General features: G+C 38.5%; 1 protein-coding gene across 1 annotated transcript in view; it reads left to right on the top strand.

The window, feature by feature from the left end:
* The window catches only part of KCTD8 (potassium channel tetramerization domain containing 8), a 355,593-nt gene extending 347,986 nt beyond the window's left edge, over positions 1 to 7,607 (top strand). The window contains exon 2 of the mRNA XM_004389022.1: positions 6,264 to 7,607. Coding sequence (XP_004389079.1) covers positions 6,264 to 6,724 — 461 coding nt within the window. The 3' untranslated portion in view covers positions 6,725 to 7,607. The remainder of the gene's footprint in view (positions 1 to 6,263) is intronic.
* Positions 7,608 to 19,314: the final 11,707 nt, after the last annotated feature.

The raw sequence follows: 19,314 nt of genomic DNA, 5'->3' as shown, positions 1-19,314 counted from the left end.
TGTGTCCTCACTGATACCTAGCATTAGGCATTTTTTTTTTCCCTTAAAGAATAATAACTATGATGCATTTTTTTTTTTGGCTATACCTAATATCCTCCTTCCAAATTGTCTTTCACTACGATGTTACTACTTTTCTGCCTGAGTATCTCTATCCAATGCTTTATCCCCCTGCCTATTAACAAGAAATGATTTCTCGTAACTCATTTATCCATAAATGTAAATTGGTTTGCCCAGGTATTTGCAGTTTAATCCTTTAGTCATTTTGGGGAATGAAAATCCTAGATTCCTCTGATGGGGTTTCTGGTTAAAGTAAAGCAGAAGATGATAGAAAAAGAAAAGAAATACGTATTTATTTATATTTTATGTTGTGCTAGGCTTGTGGGTATCATGCTAGCTTGAGATCACATTCAATCATAAATATAGTTAGATAAACAGAGGCTGCAATTCCTTCATTTCTCTCATAAGCACATAAACACCTCCACATAAGCACATATACGTAAACCCTTCAGTATACTGAAATAAAATCTCCAGGGATGGGGCTGAACATTCTTACATTAAAAAAGGAAAAAAAAAAATACTGATTTACTGTCATTGCTAAGAATAATTGCAGTAGGCCCTTTATGATATCACATTTAATCTCAAAATCTTATAAAAAAAAGTAATACCCATTTTACAGGTGAGGAAATTGAGGCGTACAGGAGCTAAGTATCTTATTCAAGGCCACAAGGCTAGTACTTGCCAGAGAGCTAGCATCTAGGCTACTAGGACCTCAGACCCATTCTGTTTTCAATATTATTGCCACTAAAATCTTGTGTCCCTAAAAACTTATCCTGGAAGTAATACCCTTCTAGTCGATGAAGATCGTGGCTGGTGGTGAGAGTGGGTTTATTAGTCAGGGTCCCTGGAAAAAAGAGAGTACATAGACAATTGGGTAATTTGAAATAAGTTTATGATACTGACAGTTTGCAACAGTGTGGGTGGTACCCTAGGGCTAGTTACAGTGAGCATGATTAACACCTGCAGGCCCAAAGATTCACATCTCAGTTTAATGAAATCTGGAGGCGGGTGGAGGGAGGGGAAGTGAGGGTTTGGGGAGAAAGACAGAGCTGCCTGGCAGGGCTATGCCTACTGCCCAGGGTGGCAAACTAATCACGACAATCCTGGGGCAGGGGGAGGGATGGATAGTGGAGGTGTGTGAGGGGTGGAGGGGCGTCCAGTTGGCTAAATCCAACTGGAAACTAGAAGGCAAGAGAGACTAAGGACATAGTCCATGCTTCTCAGCCACTCAGGGCATAGGAGGTTGGAGAATGGATCTGGGTAAGCATGATGGATGGTTTCCGGCATGGATAGTTAAATATTCATCTTCTCCACTCTCAACCCTGTTCTCCCTTACAGTAAATTAAAATGGCAGAGGATTAAGAAAAAGTTTTGTTTTATCCATAGTTGGAAGTGCCTCTGAAATATGAGTGCGTTTTCTTACTAAACAATTATAAGCGCTGGCATTTGTTCTTGTTTTACTGTATTGCAGACAGAGGAAGGGTAAAATATTGGCTAAGACTTTCCCTCAATAACTATATATCCTTTAAGGTTTTTTTTATTTTTTATTTTTTTATATCAGGTTAATTGAGGTTTAGTTACATTCAGTAAAATTCACCCATTTTAGGTATACAATTCTATCAGTTTTCAAAATGTATACAGTTGTGTAACCAACACCACAGTCAAGATATAGACTATTTCCATCATCCCGAGTAGTTCTAATGGTTATTTTTTTAAAAAAAAAATCTTTAATCCCAACAAACTAAATGTTTGGTGTTAACTTTTGTATCTTCTGATCTTAAGTAGTAAAATGTAGTAGTGCATTTCACAAAGTAGGTGCTGTTTTGAAAAGTGTTTTTGCTGATTTGTCTCCTCACCTAGCTGAATAATGTAAACTACTAACTTATATATATTAGACTGAGGAAAGGTTTGCAACCTTGGCTGCACAGTGAAATCACCTGGAGATCTTTTAAATGTCCCGAAAGCCAAGTGGCAGACCATTTAATCAGGATGTCTTGGGCTGGGACCCAGGCATTAATAATCTAAAGCTTTCCAGGTGATTCCAATATGCAGCCACGGTTGACATCCTCTGAATTAGACAGATGTTCTCAACTCAGTCTGCACAGTAAAAATACTGTTGCCTTTCAACCACTCTGATTTATACAACTTATTTATAATAGTTGACTACAAGAAAAAAAAAATGATTCAGGTAACTTAGATTTCTGAATGGTTGGGCTCCAGTTAATCAAGTTTTTAGTATAGTTCTGTGTATGTGATGGTATTCAATAAATGTTAAATGGAGGCCCTAATCCCACAGCTGAGTCAAGGAGAATCAAATATGTTCCCTTTTAGAAATAAACTGTTTGTGTATTTGAAATAATTATCTGGGCAAACTATAACTTTCTGAAAATTGTCCTCCTAGGTGTTTTACCTCAAATGGTAAGCCATGTATTTTAAGAGAATACGTCATTTCAACTATATTTTTTCACCATGATATTAGGCCCATATTTATCTTACAGCAGTTTCATAATTCTCTCCAAGGAAACAAGATTAAGAGACTGAGGGTAAGATTTAAACCAGCCTCTCACTGGGAAACATAAATGATGCTATTGCACCTCTGGGCCTTGAGAATACTGATACTTTGTAAAATAGAGCAGTAGTAATTTCCTGCTTTTACACTGGCAAAATATATATACAGAAAGGATACAGAATGCCAGCAGTTGGACAGAAATGTACTAAGTGTTTAATGAAACAGACATGTTGTCATTGTTGGGTGCCATCAAGTCGGTTCGGACTCATGGCAACCCTAGGTACAACAGAATAAAATACTGCCTGATCCTGTGCCATCCTCACAGTCATTGTTATGTTTGAGACGAGTGTTGCAGCCACTGTGTAAATCCATCTCGTTAAGAGTCTTCCTCTTTTTTGCTGACCCTCTACTTTACTAAGCATGATGTCCTTCTCCAGGGACGGGTCCATCTGATAGTATGTCCAAAGTATGCGAGCTAAAATCTTGCCATCTTCCCTTCCAAGGTAAATTCTGGCTGTACTTCTTCCAAGACAGATTTGTTTGTTCTTCTGGCAGTCCATGGTATATTCAATATTCTTCACCAACACCATAATTCAAAGGCATTAATTCTTCTTCAGTCTTCCTTATTCATTGTCCAGCTTTCACATGCATATGAGGTGATTGAAAATACTATGGCTTGGATCAGATGCATGTTAGTCCTCAAAGTACCATCTTTGCTTTTTAACACTTTAAAGAGGTCTTTTGCAAGAGATTTTCCCAATGAAATGCGTCCTTTGACTTCTTGACTGCTGCTTCCATGGGCATTGATTGTGGATCCAAGTAAAATGAAATCCTTGACAACTTCAATATTTTCTCACTTTATCTTGATGCTGCTTATTGGTCCAGTTGTGAGGATTTTTGTTTTCTTTATGTTGAGGCGCAATCCATACCGAAGGCTGTAGTCTTTGATCTTCAGTGGTAAGAGCTTCAAGTCTTCTTCACTTTCAGCAAACAAGATTGTGTCATCTACATATTGCAAGTTATTAGTAAGACTTTCTCCACCTGATGCCACATTCTTCTTCATATAGTTTAGCTTCTCAAATTATTTGCTCAGCATACAGTATGATGCATACAGTATAGTGGAAGGATACAACCTTGATGCACAATTTTTCTGACTTTAAACCACTCAGTATCCCCTTGTTCTGTTCGAACAACTGCCTCTTGGTCTATGTACAGGTTTCCCATGAGCACAAATAAATGTTCTGGGATTTCATTCTTCATTATCTGTAATTTATTATGATCCACACTGTAAAACGCTTTTGCATAGTCCATAAAACACAGGTAATCATCTTTCTGGTATTCTCTGCTTTCAGCAATGATCCGTCAGACATCAGCAATGATATCCCTGGTTCCACATCCTCTTCTGAATCCAGCTTGAATTTCTGGAAGTTCCCTGTTGATGTACTGCTGCAACTGCTTTTGAATGATTTTCGGCAACATTTCACTTGCAAGTGATATTAATGATATTGTTCGATAATTTCCACATTCAGTTGGATCACCTTTTGTTGGAATGGATCTCTTCCAGTCAGTTGGCCAAATAACGGCCCTCCCAATTTCTTGGCATAGATGAGTGAGCACCTCAAGCACTGCATCCGTTCCTTGAAACGTCTCAATTCGTATTCCATCAATTCCTGGAGTCTTGTTTTTCGCCAATGCCTTCAGTGCATCTTGGACTTCTTCCTTCAATACCATTGGTTCTTGATCATATGCTACCTCCTGAAATGGTTGAACATCAACCAGTTCTTTTCAGTAGAGTGACTTTGTGTATTCCTTCCATCTTCTTTTGATGCTTCCAGCTTCCTTCAATATTTTCCTGGTAGAATGCTTCACTACTACAATTTGAGGTTTGAATTTTTTCTTTAGTTCTTTCAGCTTGAGAAATGCTGAGCCTGTTCTACCCTTTTATTTTTCTAACTCCAGGTCTTTACACATTTCATTACAATACTTTACTTTGTCTTCTCAAGCTGCCCTTTGAAATCTTTTGTTCAGTTCTTTTACTTCATCATTTCTTCCTTTTGCTTTAGCTACTCAATGTTCAAGAGCAAGTTTCAGAGTCTCTTCTGACATCCATTTTGGTTTTTTCTTTCTTTCTTATCCTTTTAGGACCTCTTGCTTTCATCACGTATGATGTCCTTGATGTTATTCCACAACTCGTCTGGTCTTCAGTCATTAGTGTTCAATGTATCAAATCTATTACTGAAATGGTCTCTAAATTCAGGTGGAAAATAGTTAAGGTCGTTTAGGCTCTCGTGGACTTTCTCTAATTTTCTCCAGCTTCAACTTGAACTTGCATATAAGCAATTGATGGTCTTTTCCACAGTCGGTCCCTGGCCTTTTTCTGACTCATATTTAGCTTCTCTATTGTCTCTTCTCACAAATGTAGTCAATTTAATTCTTGTGTATTCCATCTTACAAGGTCCACATATATAATCACCGCTTATGTTGTTGAAAAAAGGTATTTGCAGTGAAGGAGTCGTTGGTGTTGCAAAATTCTACCATGGGATCTCCGGCATGTTTCTATCACCAAGGCTGTATTTTTCAACTACTGATCCTTCTTATTTGTTTCCAGCTTTCATATTCCAGTCACCAGTAATATCGATGCATCTTGATTGCATGTGTGATCAATTTCAGATTGTAGAAACTGGTAAAAATCTTCAATTCCTCCATTTTTGGCCTTAGTGGTTGGTGAGTAAATTTGAATAACAGTTGTAGTAACTGGTCTTCCTTGTAGGTGTATGGATATTATCCTATCACAGTCAGCGTCATACTTCAGGATAGATCTTGAAATGTTCTTTTTGACAATGAATGTGATGCCATTTCTCTTCAATTTGTCATTCTGACATAGTAGACCATATGATTGTGCAATTTAAAATGGCCGATTCCAGTCCATTTAAGCTCACTAATGCCTGGGATCTCAATCTTTATGTGTTCCATTTCATTTTTGACAACTTTCAGTTTTCCTAGATTTATACTTCGTACATTCCACGTTTTGATTATTAATGAATATTTGCAGCTGTTTCTTCTCATTTTGAGTCATGCCACATCAGCAAATGAAGGTCCCAAAAGCTTAACTCCATTCATGTCATTAAGGTTTACTTTACTTTGTGGAGAGAGCTCTTTCCTAGTCCTATTTTTAGTGCTTTCCAACCTGTGAGGCTCATTTTCTGGCACTATATCAGACAATGTTCTACTGGTGTTCCTAAGGTTTTCACTGGCTAATTTTTTTCAGAAGTAGACCACCAGTCATTCTTCCTATTCTGTGGTAGTCTGGAAGCTTCCCTGAAACAGATATGGGACTAGCAAAATATTTATATATAACATCTTTTTTCAGATTTCAGAAATTAGTAACTAAAATAACAAAACTCTTCTTTTCAGCATGAAGTTATTGATGATCTATTATGGCAGAAATGCTCATTAAGCAAACCTTGAGAACAATATTGTTATAGATAATCAGTATTCTGCATATTTCCATGTATGTTGAAGGTGCTAGGTGCTAGGTGCTGGGTGCTGTATTTAATCCCTCAAATGGAGACTAATGGCAACAAATAGCATTTTTGTTAAGATAAATGTCCTTGATTTAAAATAGAAATTATAAAGTTCATTTAATTTAACCTCCCCACTCTTATTCAGTTGTTCTACTCCTTTTTTTTCTTTTTAGGACCACCTCAAAAAATCGTGTCACCTAAACAAGAACATGAAGATAGGAAGCACGACAAAGTTACAGATAAAGGAAGTGAAAGTGGGACTTCCTGTAATGAGCTCTCCACTTCCAGTTGTGACAGCCACTCAGAGGCAAGTACACCACAGGACAACCCACCCAGTGCCCAGCAGGCGACAGCTCACCAACCCAACACCTTAACATTGGATCGTCCCTCCAAAAAAGCACCCGTGCAATGGATGCCCACTCCAGACAAACGCAGAAACAGTGAACTCTTTCAGACACTCATCAGCAAGTCTAGGGAAACAAATCTTTCCAAAAAGAAGGTCTGTGAGAAGCTGAGTGTAGAAGAAGAAATGAAAAAGTGTATTCAGGATTTTAAAAAAATCCACATTCCAGATTATTTTCCAGAGCGCAAACGTCAATGGCAGTCTGAACTGTTACAGAAGTATGGGTTATAGTAATTATCTCACTCTTGCAGTATTTCAGTGATGTTCAGTGTTTACTACAATGTCACTACCTGACTGATGTCTTAACAATGGTCAGTGTGATTCTTGCTGCTCTCCCTATTTGTGAACAGTGGATGTGGGACAATATTTTATTTCATTAGTTTTTGTTTGTTTTTAAAAATATAATAAAATGAAAAGTGATAATTGTTGAATCAAAATGGTATATCTGATTCAAACCATTTTGCAGAAATAAAAGTAATGTATGCATGGTCAAGAATCATAGAATCTTGATTTTTGAACTGTGATCAACTGGACATGTTTGTCATTTTGTAACTCAATGAAAACAAATCATCCTATCACATCAACTAAAATGACAATATGGATAAAGCAACATCAAGTAGAATTTTAGATGGTGGTTTTAGGACCCAAATCCCAAACTGTTTAAATGTTAATTCAATAAAGCAAGTATTATTTTTGCATGAGCACAATGTTACAAGTAAATTACATGAAATAAGGAAGATCTGTTTGTTGCTTGGAAAGAAAATAAAATTACTAGAAATATAGCAAAAAAAAATTGTTTCAGGCAAAGCCTATAAATGTAAGTGTCTAGGGGATTGGATTTCCTTTGTTCCGGATCTGTGATTTTTTTGTGCATGTGTATGGTGTTCTGTATGTTAAGATGGTGTAAATATGCCTTATACTGTTGTGTTATGGCACTGACATTTCTCTATTAATGCTAGTCATGATTATTTCTGTGAAATGAGTCCTTTACATCAGGCTGTGAAAATTGGTATAATGATGCTCCGAAAGATCCTACTATCATGTTAATCAAAATAATTGAAGGAAAATGGTAAAGAACTTTATGTATTTATTAAAAAAGGGAAATGTATTAGAATTCCTTGATTTCTATTGACTCTTCTTTAAAAATATGCAATTGTTATATTGTCTTCAGTGTTCCTCTAAAACCCTAAATAGTAAAAGGATCTAACCAACTTAATATTAACAAGTTGGAGTTTAACGATAATTCAAAATGGAGACAGTCAGATCCAGATAGCCTTGGTATTGGTTAATAAACCCTTATCCCACAAGAGAAAAAGACCTCATCTGAGAATGCATAAAATTTTATTTTAGCTGACAATCAGATTGACAGCCTCTCCAAATACAATTAGGAAGTTAGCTCTTACAAATCAAGAGACAAAAATGTCAGTAGCAAGATAAAAAGGTCAGCCTGCATCAAAAGTTATTTCTTCCTAGTTGCATATGTGGAAGCAAGATTATTTATCATAAGACATTCATATCTTGCCTTGACACATCCACAGAAATAAATATATAATATAATGAATTTCTGCTAAAAATAGACTTGGAGAGTGTAAAAATATCTTCAAAATTTATAGCTCTATATCTCTTCTGTAGTTAGTTGATATAGAAGTTGATACTTGTGATATCATTATTTCAGAATATTACAGGGAGATAAGCATTATTAACTCAAAATTAAGATGTTTACATTTATTTTTTAATGTAAAATTAGATTTGTCACCCTACCATTACATAAAATATCATCAACAGTGGGATATTAAAAAAGAAAGAACCATGTATGAATTACCTTGAATCAGGATTTAGGGAAAGAGCTACTCTCACATCCTGTACATCTGCCTTTCAAAAATCCTGCAAAGAAAATGAAACAATAAGCTATGAACTGGAAGGAAATATTTGGAAATTACATATCCAACAAAGAACTAGTTTCTATATGTAAAGATTTTCTCAAGACTCACAGTAAAAAAAAAAAAAAAAACACAATACAGTTAAAAAATGTGCAAAAATTAAGAGATATTTCAATGAAAAGGATATAAAAAAAAGGCAAAAGTGAAAAAATATTACCAATAAGCACATGAAAAGAAGGTTCAGCATCATTAGCCATTAGGGAAAAGCAAATTAAAACTACAATGAGATCACTACACGTCTTTCAGAGTAGCTAAAATAAAATGTAGGGATAAAACTAAATGCTGGCAATGATATGAAGAAACTAGATTGCTCATACACTGCAGATGGAAATGTAAAATGGTACAGGAACACAGGAAAACAGTTTGACAATTTCTTAAAAAGGAAAACATGTGACTAATATACAACACAGCAGTTGTACCCCTGGACATTATCTCAGACATATAAAAACTTAACCTTGAACAGGTTATCTGTACACAAACGTTTATAGCAGCTTTATTTGTAGTAGCCCGAAACTGAAAACAACCCAGATATCCTTCAGTAGATGTATGGTTAGAAAAACTATAGTGCATCAATACCATAGAGTTGTTGTTGTTAGTTGCTGTGGAATTGATTCCGATTTATAGAGGATACTACTCTGTAATAAAAAGAAAGGAACTATTGATACACACAACCATCTGAATGAATCTCTAGAGAATTAGGCAGAGTGAAGAAAGCCAATCCCAAAAGTTTACACACTACATGATTCCACTTATATAAATTTCTTGAAATGACAAAATTATAGAAATAGACAACTGATTAGTGGTTTCCAGGATTTTAAGAGGGAGTGGGAAGAAGATAGACATAACCATGAAAGAGAAACATGAGGAATATTTGTGGTAATAGAAATATTCTGTATCTGCAGGAGGTGGGGCCAAGACCTCTGAGTAGTCAGATGCTTCCAGTGGTCCCTCTTATAAAAAAAAGGCCTGAAAAAACAAGTGAATTGATTATATATGACAATCTAGGAGACCTGAACATCAAAGGCGAAGTTGAGGAATCTGAGTGGCAGGGGGAGAGAGAGACGGTTCAGAAGCAGAGAGGAGTTGCCAGACCTGACCTGGTGGGAGCTGGAGCCCTTCAGGCTGGATCAGCTTCTGGTGTACGGTGAGGCAAGCAGTGAGGCAAGTTTTCCATGTCAGGAGCGACCCAGCGTTAGAGAGTCTACTCGGCCATCCAGAGCCAGCGAGAAGCAGCCCTCAAACGGTGAAAGATAAGTATTTGCATATGGCCTACCACGCAGATCAAAAACAACCCCCTTTGGGAAAAACCTCTCTCCCATTTACCTCCCTGCTCCCTACTCTACACTGAGTCTGGGATGGCTTCAGAGATTGTCGAGTCCCCTGGACCAGTAGTAGGACCTGTCATGTGCCCTGAGCCATTCTCCTGGCCTTGGAGAGGGAACAAATTAACAAACAGGTGAAAAAATAATCTGCTGGCTCCCTTAAAGGAAGAACTCAGAGTTGACACTTTTAGTGCCTTTCCCCCTGCAGAGACTTGTTCGCATCCATTTCAACACTGTAGGCCCTCATTACCTCAGTACAACAGGGTCTAACTTCAACTGTTTCAGCTGTGAAGTGGCAGATTCATAATATTTGACACTGCTCTGCCCATTAAGCAGAGTCTTTACCTACCCACATCAGGGGCGTGAGGACTGGTGGCTCCACCCACACCACCTAGCCACCTGCAACAGGGGCCCAAGAATAAGTGGTGCCCCCCAGCCCTTACAGCCAACAGCACTGGGTGCTCATAGTCCGGCTGCAAAACCCACCCACCTACGTGCTCTAGGGAACAGGGACATGCTTTCCTCCCAGACACTTGGGGGTGGCCATTGGCCCCCTGCCTTTCTCAGCATGTGACCCCTTGCTGCAGCTGGATACCTGTGCCTATACCAATCACCCATGCCTGTTTAGGACTGTAGGTGAAAGCCTGCACCACAGACTTGGTGGCCGACTACCTGGACACTTGAGCTGAATCCATACAGGAAGAGTGGGTGGACTCCAGGCTTACATACTTAGTGGCATGTCTGGCCACCTGGTGGCAGGATGTTGGAGCTTCAGGGGCCCAGTGATTGGGCTAGCTCACACGAGCAGCCTATTTGGGCATATCAAAACAAAACAGAAGCTAGGATACAGTAGCAAACATAAAATAAACAAATATAATAACATATTGATGGCTCAGAGACAACCGTCAATATGTAATCACATAAAGAGGCAGACCATGATGGCTTCAGCAAGCTCCCAAAATAAAGAATCAAGAAATACCTTTGGAGGAAGAGAATTTCTTGGAATTACCGGAGGCAGAATATAAAAGATTAATATACGAACTCTTCAAGAGATCAGGAAGGAAATGAATAAAAATGCAGACCAAGTAATAGAGGAATTTAAGATTAGAGAAGAGCATAATGACAAATTTAATAGGCTGCAAGAATCCATACAGAGATATCAATCAGAAATACAGAAGACTAACAACAAAATTTCAGAATTAGACAACTGAACAGAAAATCATAGAAGCAGAATTGAGGCAATGGAAGTCAGAATTAGTGAGACTGAAGATAAAACACTTGACACCAACTTATTTGAGGAAAAATCAGATAAAAGGATTAAAAAAAATGAAGAAACCCTAAGAATTATGTGGGACCCTATCAAGAGGAATAACCTACGAGTGACTGGAGTACCAACGGGGGGAGTAACAGAAAATGCAGAATTGTTGAAGATTTGTTGGCAGAAAAATTTCCCTGATATCGTGAAAGATGAGAAGATATCTATCCAAGATGCTCATTGAATCCCACACAAGGTAGAACACTTTTAAGAGGTCTTTTGCAGCAGATTTGCCCAACTCAATGCGTCTTTTGATTTCCTGACTGTTGCTTCCATGGGTGTTGATTGTGGATCCAAGTAAAATGAAATCCTTTACAACTTCAATCTTTTCTAATCATGATGTTAATCATGATGTTGCTTATTGGGCCAGTTGTGAGGATTTTTGTTTTCTTTATGTTGAGTTGTAATCCATACTGAAGGCTGTGGTCTTTGATCTTCATCAGTAAGTGCTTCAAGTCCTCTTCACTTTCAGCAAGCAAGATTGTGTCATCTGCATAGCGCAGGTTGTTAATGAGTCTTCCTCCAATCCTGATACCACGTTTTTCTTCATATATAGTCCAGCTTCTCGGATTATTTGCTCAGTATACAGATTGAATAGGTATGGTGAAAGAATACAACCCTGACACACGCCTTTCCTGACTGTAAACCATGCAGTATCTTCTTGTTCTGTTCAAACAACTGCTGCCTGATCTATGTACAGGTTCCTCAGGTTCCTCATGAGCACAATTAAGTGTTCTGAAATTCCCATTCTAGTAGGCTAGAAGTCCAAATTCAGGGTGTCAGCTCCAGGGGTAGGCTTTCTCTCTCTGCCGACTGTGGAGGAAGGTCCTTGTCATCAATCTTCACCTGGACTAGGAGCTTCTCAGTGTAGTAACCCCAGGGTCCAAAAGAAGTGCTCTGCTCCCAGCACTGCTTTCTTGATGATGTGAGGTCCCTCTGTCTCTCTGCTTGCTTCTCTCTTTTATGCCTCAAAAGAGATTGGCTTAAGACACTATCTAATCTTGTAGATCTCATCAACATAACTGCCACTAATCTAGCTCATCAACATCATAGAAATAGGATTTACAACACAGAGGAAAATCACATCAGATGACAAAATGGTGGACAATCACACAATACTGGGACTCATGGCCCAGCTAAGTTGACACATATTCTGGGGGGACACAACTTAATCTATGACATATCACAGTTTGTCCCCCCAAAATTCATGTCCTTGCCACATGTAAAACACATTAACCTCATCATATCATAGCAAAAGTCTTAAATCAACTCCAAGCCTAAAATCCAAAAACTCCTCTTCATCTGTGAAATCTAGAATACAAGTTATCTGCTTCTGAAGTATGGTGGTACAACAGCCACAAGGTAGATTTTCCATTACAAATGGGAGAAATCAGAGGGAAAGAAGGCATAACAGGCACCAAGCAAGTTAGCAGAACACATTGCATTAACCCTCAGGGCTTGAAAATAATCCTCTGTTCTCTGAGACCATTTACACAATGGCCCTGCCCTCCAGACTCTAGCTATTGGCCACAGTCTGGATTCTAAATGGAGACTCCTCGGCCCTGAGCTCCAACTTTAGGCGCACCATTCTCCTAGTCCATTTGAGTGGCGACTCCACCCTTAGAAACACCAGAGGCCATGGCTGCACACTTTGAGACCCCAGAGGTCATGGCCATACCCTTTGAGACTGAGGCAACTCTGCTTCCTGTGTTCCTTGTCTCTTCAGCTTCTGCTTCCTTGTTCCTTGGCCCCTAGGCCCCTCAAACCTCATCACCCGTCTCTGCTCTGCTGGGGCAAGTGTTCCAAAGCTCTGTAGCTACAATGATAAGTGCCTGGAGGCACCCAACTCCACCAGTAAACTTCAGCTGGAAGGCACTCAGCTCTCTTGCTCCATGGGTCAGCAAGCCTAGCTCCACCCATAAGTGCCTGGAGGCACCCCACTCTGCCAGGAAGCCTCCTGCGCAAAGACACTCAGCTCTCTGGTTTTGTGGGTTGGCTTCAGTGCTGTCTGGTGCTGTTCTCCTGGTTCTGCTGCTGCTGCTTCTCTGCTGCTGCTTCTCACCATCTCTTCCATCTCTGGTGTTAATAGTTCTCCTCACTTCCTTCTGAGTCCCTTATCCATTCACAGTTTCAAAATCACTTCCACATTTTAGGTATCTATTAGAGCAGTACCCCACTCTTGGTACCAAATTCTGTCTTAGTCATCTAGTGCTGCTGTAACAGATTAACTATAAGTGGATGGCTTTAACAAACAGAAGTTTACTCTCACATGCTAGTAGGCTAGAAGTCCAAATTCAGGGTGTCAGCTCCAGACGAAGGTTCTCTCTCTATTGGCACTGGAGGAAGTTCCTTGTCATCAATCTTCCCCTGGACTAGGAGCTTGTCCACACAAGAACCCTGGGTCCAAAGATGTGCTCTGCTCCCAGCCCTGTTTTCTTGGTAGTATGAGGTCCCCCTGTCTCTCTGCTCAGTTCTCTCTTTTATACCGTAAAAGAGATTGGCTCAGATGCAAGCCAATCTTGTAGATTGAGTTCTAACTTATTAACATAACTATCGCTAATCCCATCTCATCAACATCATAGAGATGGGATTTACAACACAAAAGAAAATCACATCAAATGACAAAATGGTGGACAATCACACAGTATGTGGACTCATGGCCCAGCTAAGTTGGCAGATATTTTGGCGGGACACAATTCAATCCATGACACAGTTTAGCATTTTTTGAGTAACAAACTATGCTTAAAATCACTATCATTTATCAACTCATTCACCTGGAAAATCAAGTGGTAGTTTGGTGGGGCTGAGTAATTTATATTGGCTTCACTCCATGATTGGCTAATGATAGGCTGTCAGACGGGGTGTCTCAGTTCTCTAAAATTCCTCTCCAGTATTCTAACTCAGATTTATTCCCGTTCAGTGTTCCAAGAGTGTGGTATCAAAGACAAGGCTTCTGGCTTCAAACTCACACTTCACTTCCCCTGAATTTTATTGGTCAAAATAAGTCATGCCATCTACATAGGATATAGAAATAAGGTCAAGTACTCCTCCCATGAAGAATTTGTGGCCATTTGCAATTTACCATAGGCCCAAAGCACCATGTCCAGATTCACATGTAGAATCAAACTCTGCAAATCAATCACCAGTGATTTACTAAGACTCTACCCTTACTCTAAAACCGTCACTGCCATTAACCCTCATCAAAAACATCTTCATCCACCTTTTGAAATCTTACCCTTACTACAAGTTCCAATTCAAACAACACCTACACTCGAAAGCTTAATTTTATCCCTCCAGGAAAAATGATTCCATTCTCAGATATCTCAGAGTCTTTAGAAACATCCTCTCTTACTGCACGTATCATTCTCATTTTATAACATGTAGGGTAGTAACTTGCATTTGTCGTTTCCATTAAATTGAAAATTTTTTCATGTAGGTTAAGATCTTACTTTTTTTGAATGGGAAAACAATGAGTAGACAGCTTCTGACAGACAGTAGGTATGAATGATTTTAGTAAATGAATAAATACCCTTTCCAATGCAAGAATCTCCTCAACAGTCCCTGACAGATACTCTTCCTGCCACACTAGGTTTACTAAAAGACATTTAACAGTGTTTTCAGGTGAAATCCTACTCATTGATCCTAAATTGCTGATTTATCACAAAGAGATTACTTTGGGGGCATTTAAGAAGTATTTCACAGTTTGTTACAATTTGGGTGAATGTGATTTTGGCATCTCCTGCTGGGTGACTAGGCCTTAAAATTATTTCTTCTTCCCCACAGTATTTACCTCTTATCTGTCGTACAATAAACGTTTAGCTTGTGGCCTGGTATATTAGGATATTTTAGTTCAGTTTAGTTAAATATCATCAAAGAATAGTTATGTTCATTAAAAAAGGATGCAATTTGGACTATTTTTCTACAAAACCCTTAAACTTTAAATCTAGTTTCTTCAGTTTCTCTCTCTCCATTCCATAGCCCTTAAAACAGTCTTTTTGAAGCATAACATACAGAGGTTAAAGTATCACACAAAAGCAAAGTTTAAAGAATCTTAGAAGTCATATACTCTACTATTTACATTTTCTTTATAAATGAATTCAAAGTGATCTATGCACATTTTAGCGTGCTTATTATAGGCAATGCACTTTACTAGATACATTGGAGATATAGCAATGAATAAAAATGCCTAAGAGTTTATAGATTTAATTTCATCCATGAGACATGTACACAATGACTATGATACAGTGTAGGCCATGAGATGGGCTATAAAAGAAAGCATAAAATTGCTTCATGTATTTACAGGAAAGAGACAGATTAATGGTGGAAGCGAAATTTGAGCTAGGTCTTGAAGAATGGGAGATTTTGATTTATAAATATAAGAATGTTTAAAAGGGGCTTTGTAAGAAAAGAGATAAACCTATAGGTTTCAAGATGCCAAAAGACTGCAATATATGAAAATATTCCAGAAATATTTTCACAAAATAGTCTTGAATATATTATTGAAAATCAAAAATTTTAAGTATATTATTAATTTGAACACTATGTTAACTAAGACTGTATTAATAATGGAGCCCTGGATGCAGTGGTTAAGAGCTCGGCTGCTAATCAAAAGGCTGACAGTTCAAATCCACCAGTCACTCCTTGGAAACCCTGTGGGGAAGTTCTACTCGGTCCTGTGGGGTCGCTATTTTTAATATTAATAATAATCTTCATATTCACAATTATATTCTTATGAGTAATTTTTTTTTATATCCACCTAATCCTTTTTTTCTCCCTGGCCCTCAGTCTCCTGTCATAGCATCAGGACACTAAGGTAGAGGTAAATTAAGTTGGTGCAAACAGTTAAGTGCTCAACTACTAACTGAAAGGTTTGCAGTTTGAATCCATCCAAGGGCACCTCAAAAGATAGGCCTGGCATATCTGCTTCTGAAATAGCACAGCCTTGAAAACCTTATGGAGTAGCTCTCCTGTGTATACATGGAGTTGCCATAAGTTGGAATCAATTCAATGCTCAAATGATAGGGGAGGATGTATTGGATTGTGGTTAAGAGTTGGGGCTTTGACCCAGACAGCCCAGATTTACATCCCAGATCTTTTCACTTACAAGCTCAAAGCTTACTTTGACAGAATTAATTTTTTAAAAACCCAGAATTCTCATTTTTATAATGGCGATAAAATTAGCACATTAACATAGGATAGTTGTGAAAATTGAAAGAGATAATATTTCTAAAGTTCTTAAAACAGTGCTTGATAGTTCCACATTTCCAAAATTGAACTAGTTCTCTTTGATGCAGTGTGCTTTCCTTCTTCTATCCCCAGTGTCATTTGATAACATCAATATTTATCTGCTTATACTGAGCCAGAAACTTCAGAGACAGCCTAATTCCTGCTTCTCTCTTCTTCCTACATTTACTGGACCATCAGTTCCTAGAGATTCAACCACCTGTACATATCTCACCCTTCCCTTTAATCATTTTTAAATAAAATATCAATTGGGCTGTGACATAGTCGTTAGTGATGCTCTCTAAATATTTCTGAATTTCCAGCCTTATGAGCCGAAGAAATTCTGTAACGTTGAACTGGCCTTTTCACCTGAAGTAAAGGTGGCCATAAGAATTTCGTTGTCCAATGCAACACCATAGACAGACACATTGTGTATAACTTCTTAGTTACCAGCTGATGTGTGATTCAACCACTCTTTTCCTATGCTATATTAGTGGACAATACTTCAGATTGTAGCTTCTCCATTATTCTTTTTCCTGAAAGAAGAATGATATAGAATAGTGTTTATTTCAAAGTAACTGTTTAGACACAGGATTATGTTGTGCAGAAGGGTATGAGCCACAAATTCCACCCTGGAACAAGCTTGAAAGATTCCAAATTGTTACAAAGTTACTTTTCAATTTTTTTTTTTTTTTGATAATTTAGATGAAGGTTTACAGAATAAAGCTTCTCATTAAATAGTACACACATTGTTTTATGACAATGGTTAACAACCCCACGACATATCAACATTCTCCCTTCCCAACCTTGGGTTCCCTATACCAGCTTTCCTGTCCCCTGCTGCCTTCTAGTCCTTGTCCCTGGGCTGTTGGGCCCCATTAGTCTCATTTTATTTTATAGGGCTGTCTAATCTTTGGCTGAACGGTGAACCTCGGGAGTGACTATGTTACTGAGCTAAAATGGTGTCCAGGGGCCATATTCTCGGGGTTTCTCCAGTTTCTGTCAAGCCATTAAGTCTGGTCTTTTTTTGTGAGTTAGAATTTTGTTCTACATTTTTCTCCAGCTCTGTCCAGGAACCTCTATAGTGATCGCTGTCAGAGCAGTCAGTGGTGGTAGCTGGGCACCGTCTATTTGTACTGGGCTCAGTCTGGCGGAGGCCGTGGTAGTTGTGGTCCATTAGTCCTTTGGACTAATCTTTCCCTTGTGTCTTTAGTTTTCTTCATTCTCTGTTGCTCTAGATGGGGTGAGACCAGTGGAGTATCTTAGATGGCTGCTCACAGGGTTTTAAGACCCCAGAAGCTACTCACCAAGGTAGAATGCAGAACATTTTCTTTATAAACTGTGTTATGCCAATTGAGCTAGATGTTCCCTGAGAACATGGTCCCCACAGCCCTCCACCCAGCAATTCAGTCCCTCAGGGAGTTTGGATGTGTCTATGGAGCTTCCATGACCTTTCCTTGTACAAGTTGTGCTGGTTTCCCCTGTATTGTGTACTGTCTCACCCTTTACCCAAGATACCACTTATCTATTGTCTAGTTAGTATTTCTCCCCCCCACCCCTCCCATCCCTCATAACCAACAAAGATTGTTTCTTTTTGTGTGTAAACTTTTTCATGACTTTTAACAGTAGTGGTCTCATACAATATTTGTTCTTTTGTGTTTGACTTATTTCACTCAGCATAATGTCCTTCAGTTTCATCCATGGTATGAGATGCTCCACAGATTCATCATTGTTCTTTATTATTGCATAATACTCCATTGTGTGTATATACCATAGTTCGTTTATCCATTCATCTGTTGATGGACATCTAGGTTGTTTCCATCTTTTCGCTATTGTGAACGATGCTGCAATGAACATGGGTGTGCATATGTCTATCTGTGTGACGGCTCTTATTTCTCTAGGACATATTCCTAGGAGTGGGATTGCTGGATCGTATGGTATTTCTATTTCTAGCTTTCTAAGTAAGCTCCATATCATTTTCCAAAATGGTTGTATCATTTTGCATCCCCACCAGCAGTGCATAAGAGTTCCGATCTCCACGCAGCCTCTCCAACGTTTGTTATTTCTAGTGTTTTTGATTCGTACCAGTAATGCCGGGGTGAGATGGTATCTCATTCTGGTTTTAATTTGCATTTCTCTAATGGCTAGTGATCACGAACATTTCCTCACATGTCTATTGGCCTCTTGAAGGTCTTCTTTGGTGATCTGTCTGTTCATTTCCTTTGCCCATTTTTAAATGGATTATTTGTCTTTTTGTTGTAGAGGTGTTGGATTTTCCTGTAGATTTTAGAGATTAGAACTTTGTCTGACACGTAATGTCCAAAAATTTTTTCCCAGTCTGTAGGTTCTCTTTTTACTCTTTTGGTGAAGTGTTTTGAAGAGCATAAGTGTTTAATTTTTAGAAGATCCCAGTTATCTAGCTTAGCTTTTGGAGTTTGTGTGTTGTTTGTTATGGTTTGTATCCTGTTAATGCCGTGCATTAGGGCCTCTAGCATTGATCCTATTTTTTCTTCTATGATCTTTATAGTTTTTGGTTTTATATTTAGGTCTTTGATCCATTTTGAATTAGTTTTTGTATATGGTGTGTGAGGTATGGATCCTTTTTCATTTTTTTCGCAGATGGACATCCAGTTTTACTAGCACCATTTGTTAAACAGACTGTCTTTTCCCCATTTGATGGACTTTGGGCCCTTGTCGAAGATCAGGTGACCGCAGGTGGATGGATTTACGTCTGGATTCTCAATTCTGCTCCATTGATCAATGTATCTGTTTTTGTACCAGTACCAGGCTGTTTTGACTACCATAGCAGTATAGTAGGTTCTGAGGTCATAGTGCAAATCCTCCTACTTTCTTCTTCTTCTTCAACAGTGCTTTACTTAGCTGGGGCTTCTTCCCTTTCCATATAACTTTAATGGTTAGTTTTTCCAACTCTTTAAAGAATGTTGTTGGTATTTTGATGGGAATTGCATTGTATTTGTAAATTGCTTTGGGTAGAATTGTCATTTTCACAATGTTGAGTCT

Source organism: Trichechus manatus, unplaced genomic scaffold (genome assembly GCF_000243295.1).
Source record: "Trichechus manatus latirostris isolate Lorelei unplaced genomic scaffold, TriManLat1.0 scaffold00231, whole genome shotgun sequence".
Classification (NCBI taxonomy): domain Eukaryota; kingdom Metazoa; phylum Chordata; class Mammalia; order Sirenia; family Trichechidae; genus Trichechus; species Trichechus manatus.
Note: the sequence above shows the minus strand (reverse complement) of the source record. Positions and strands in the feature narration are given on the sequence as shown.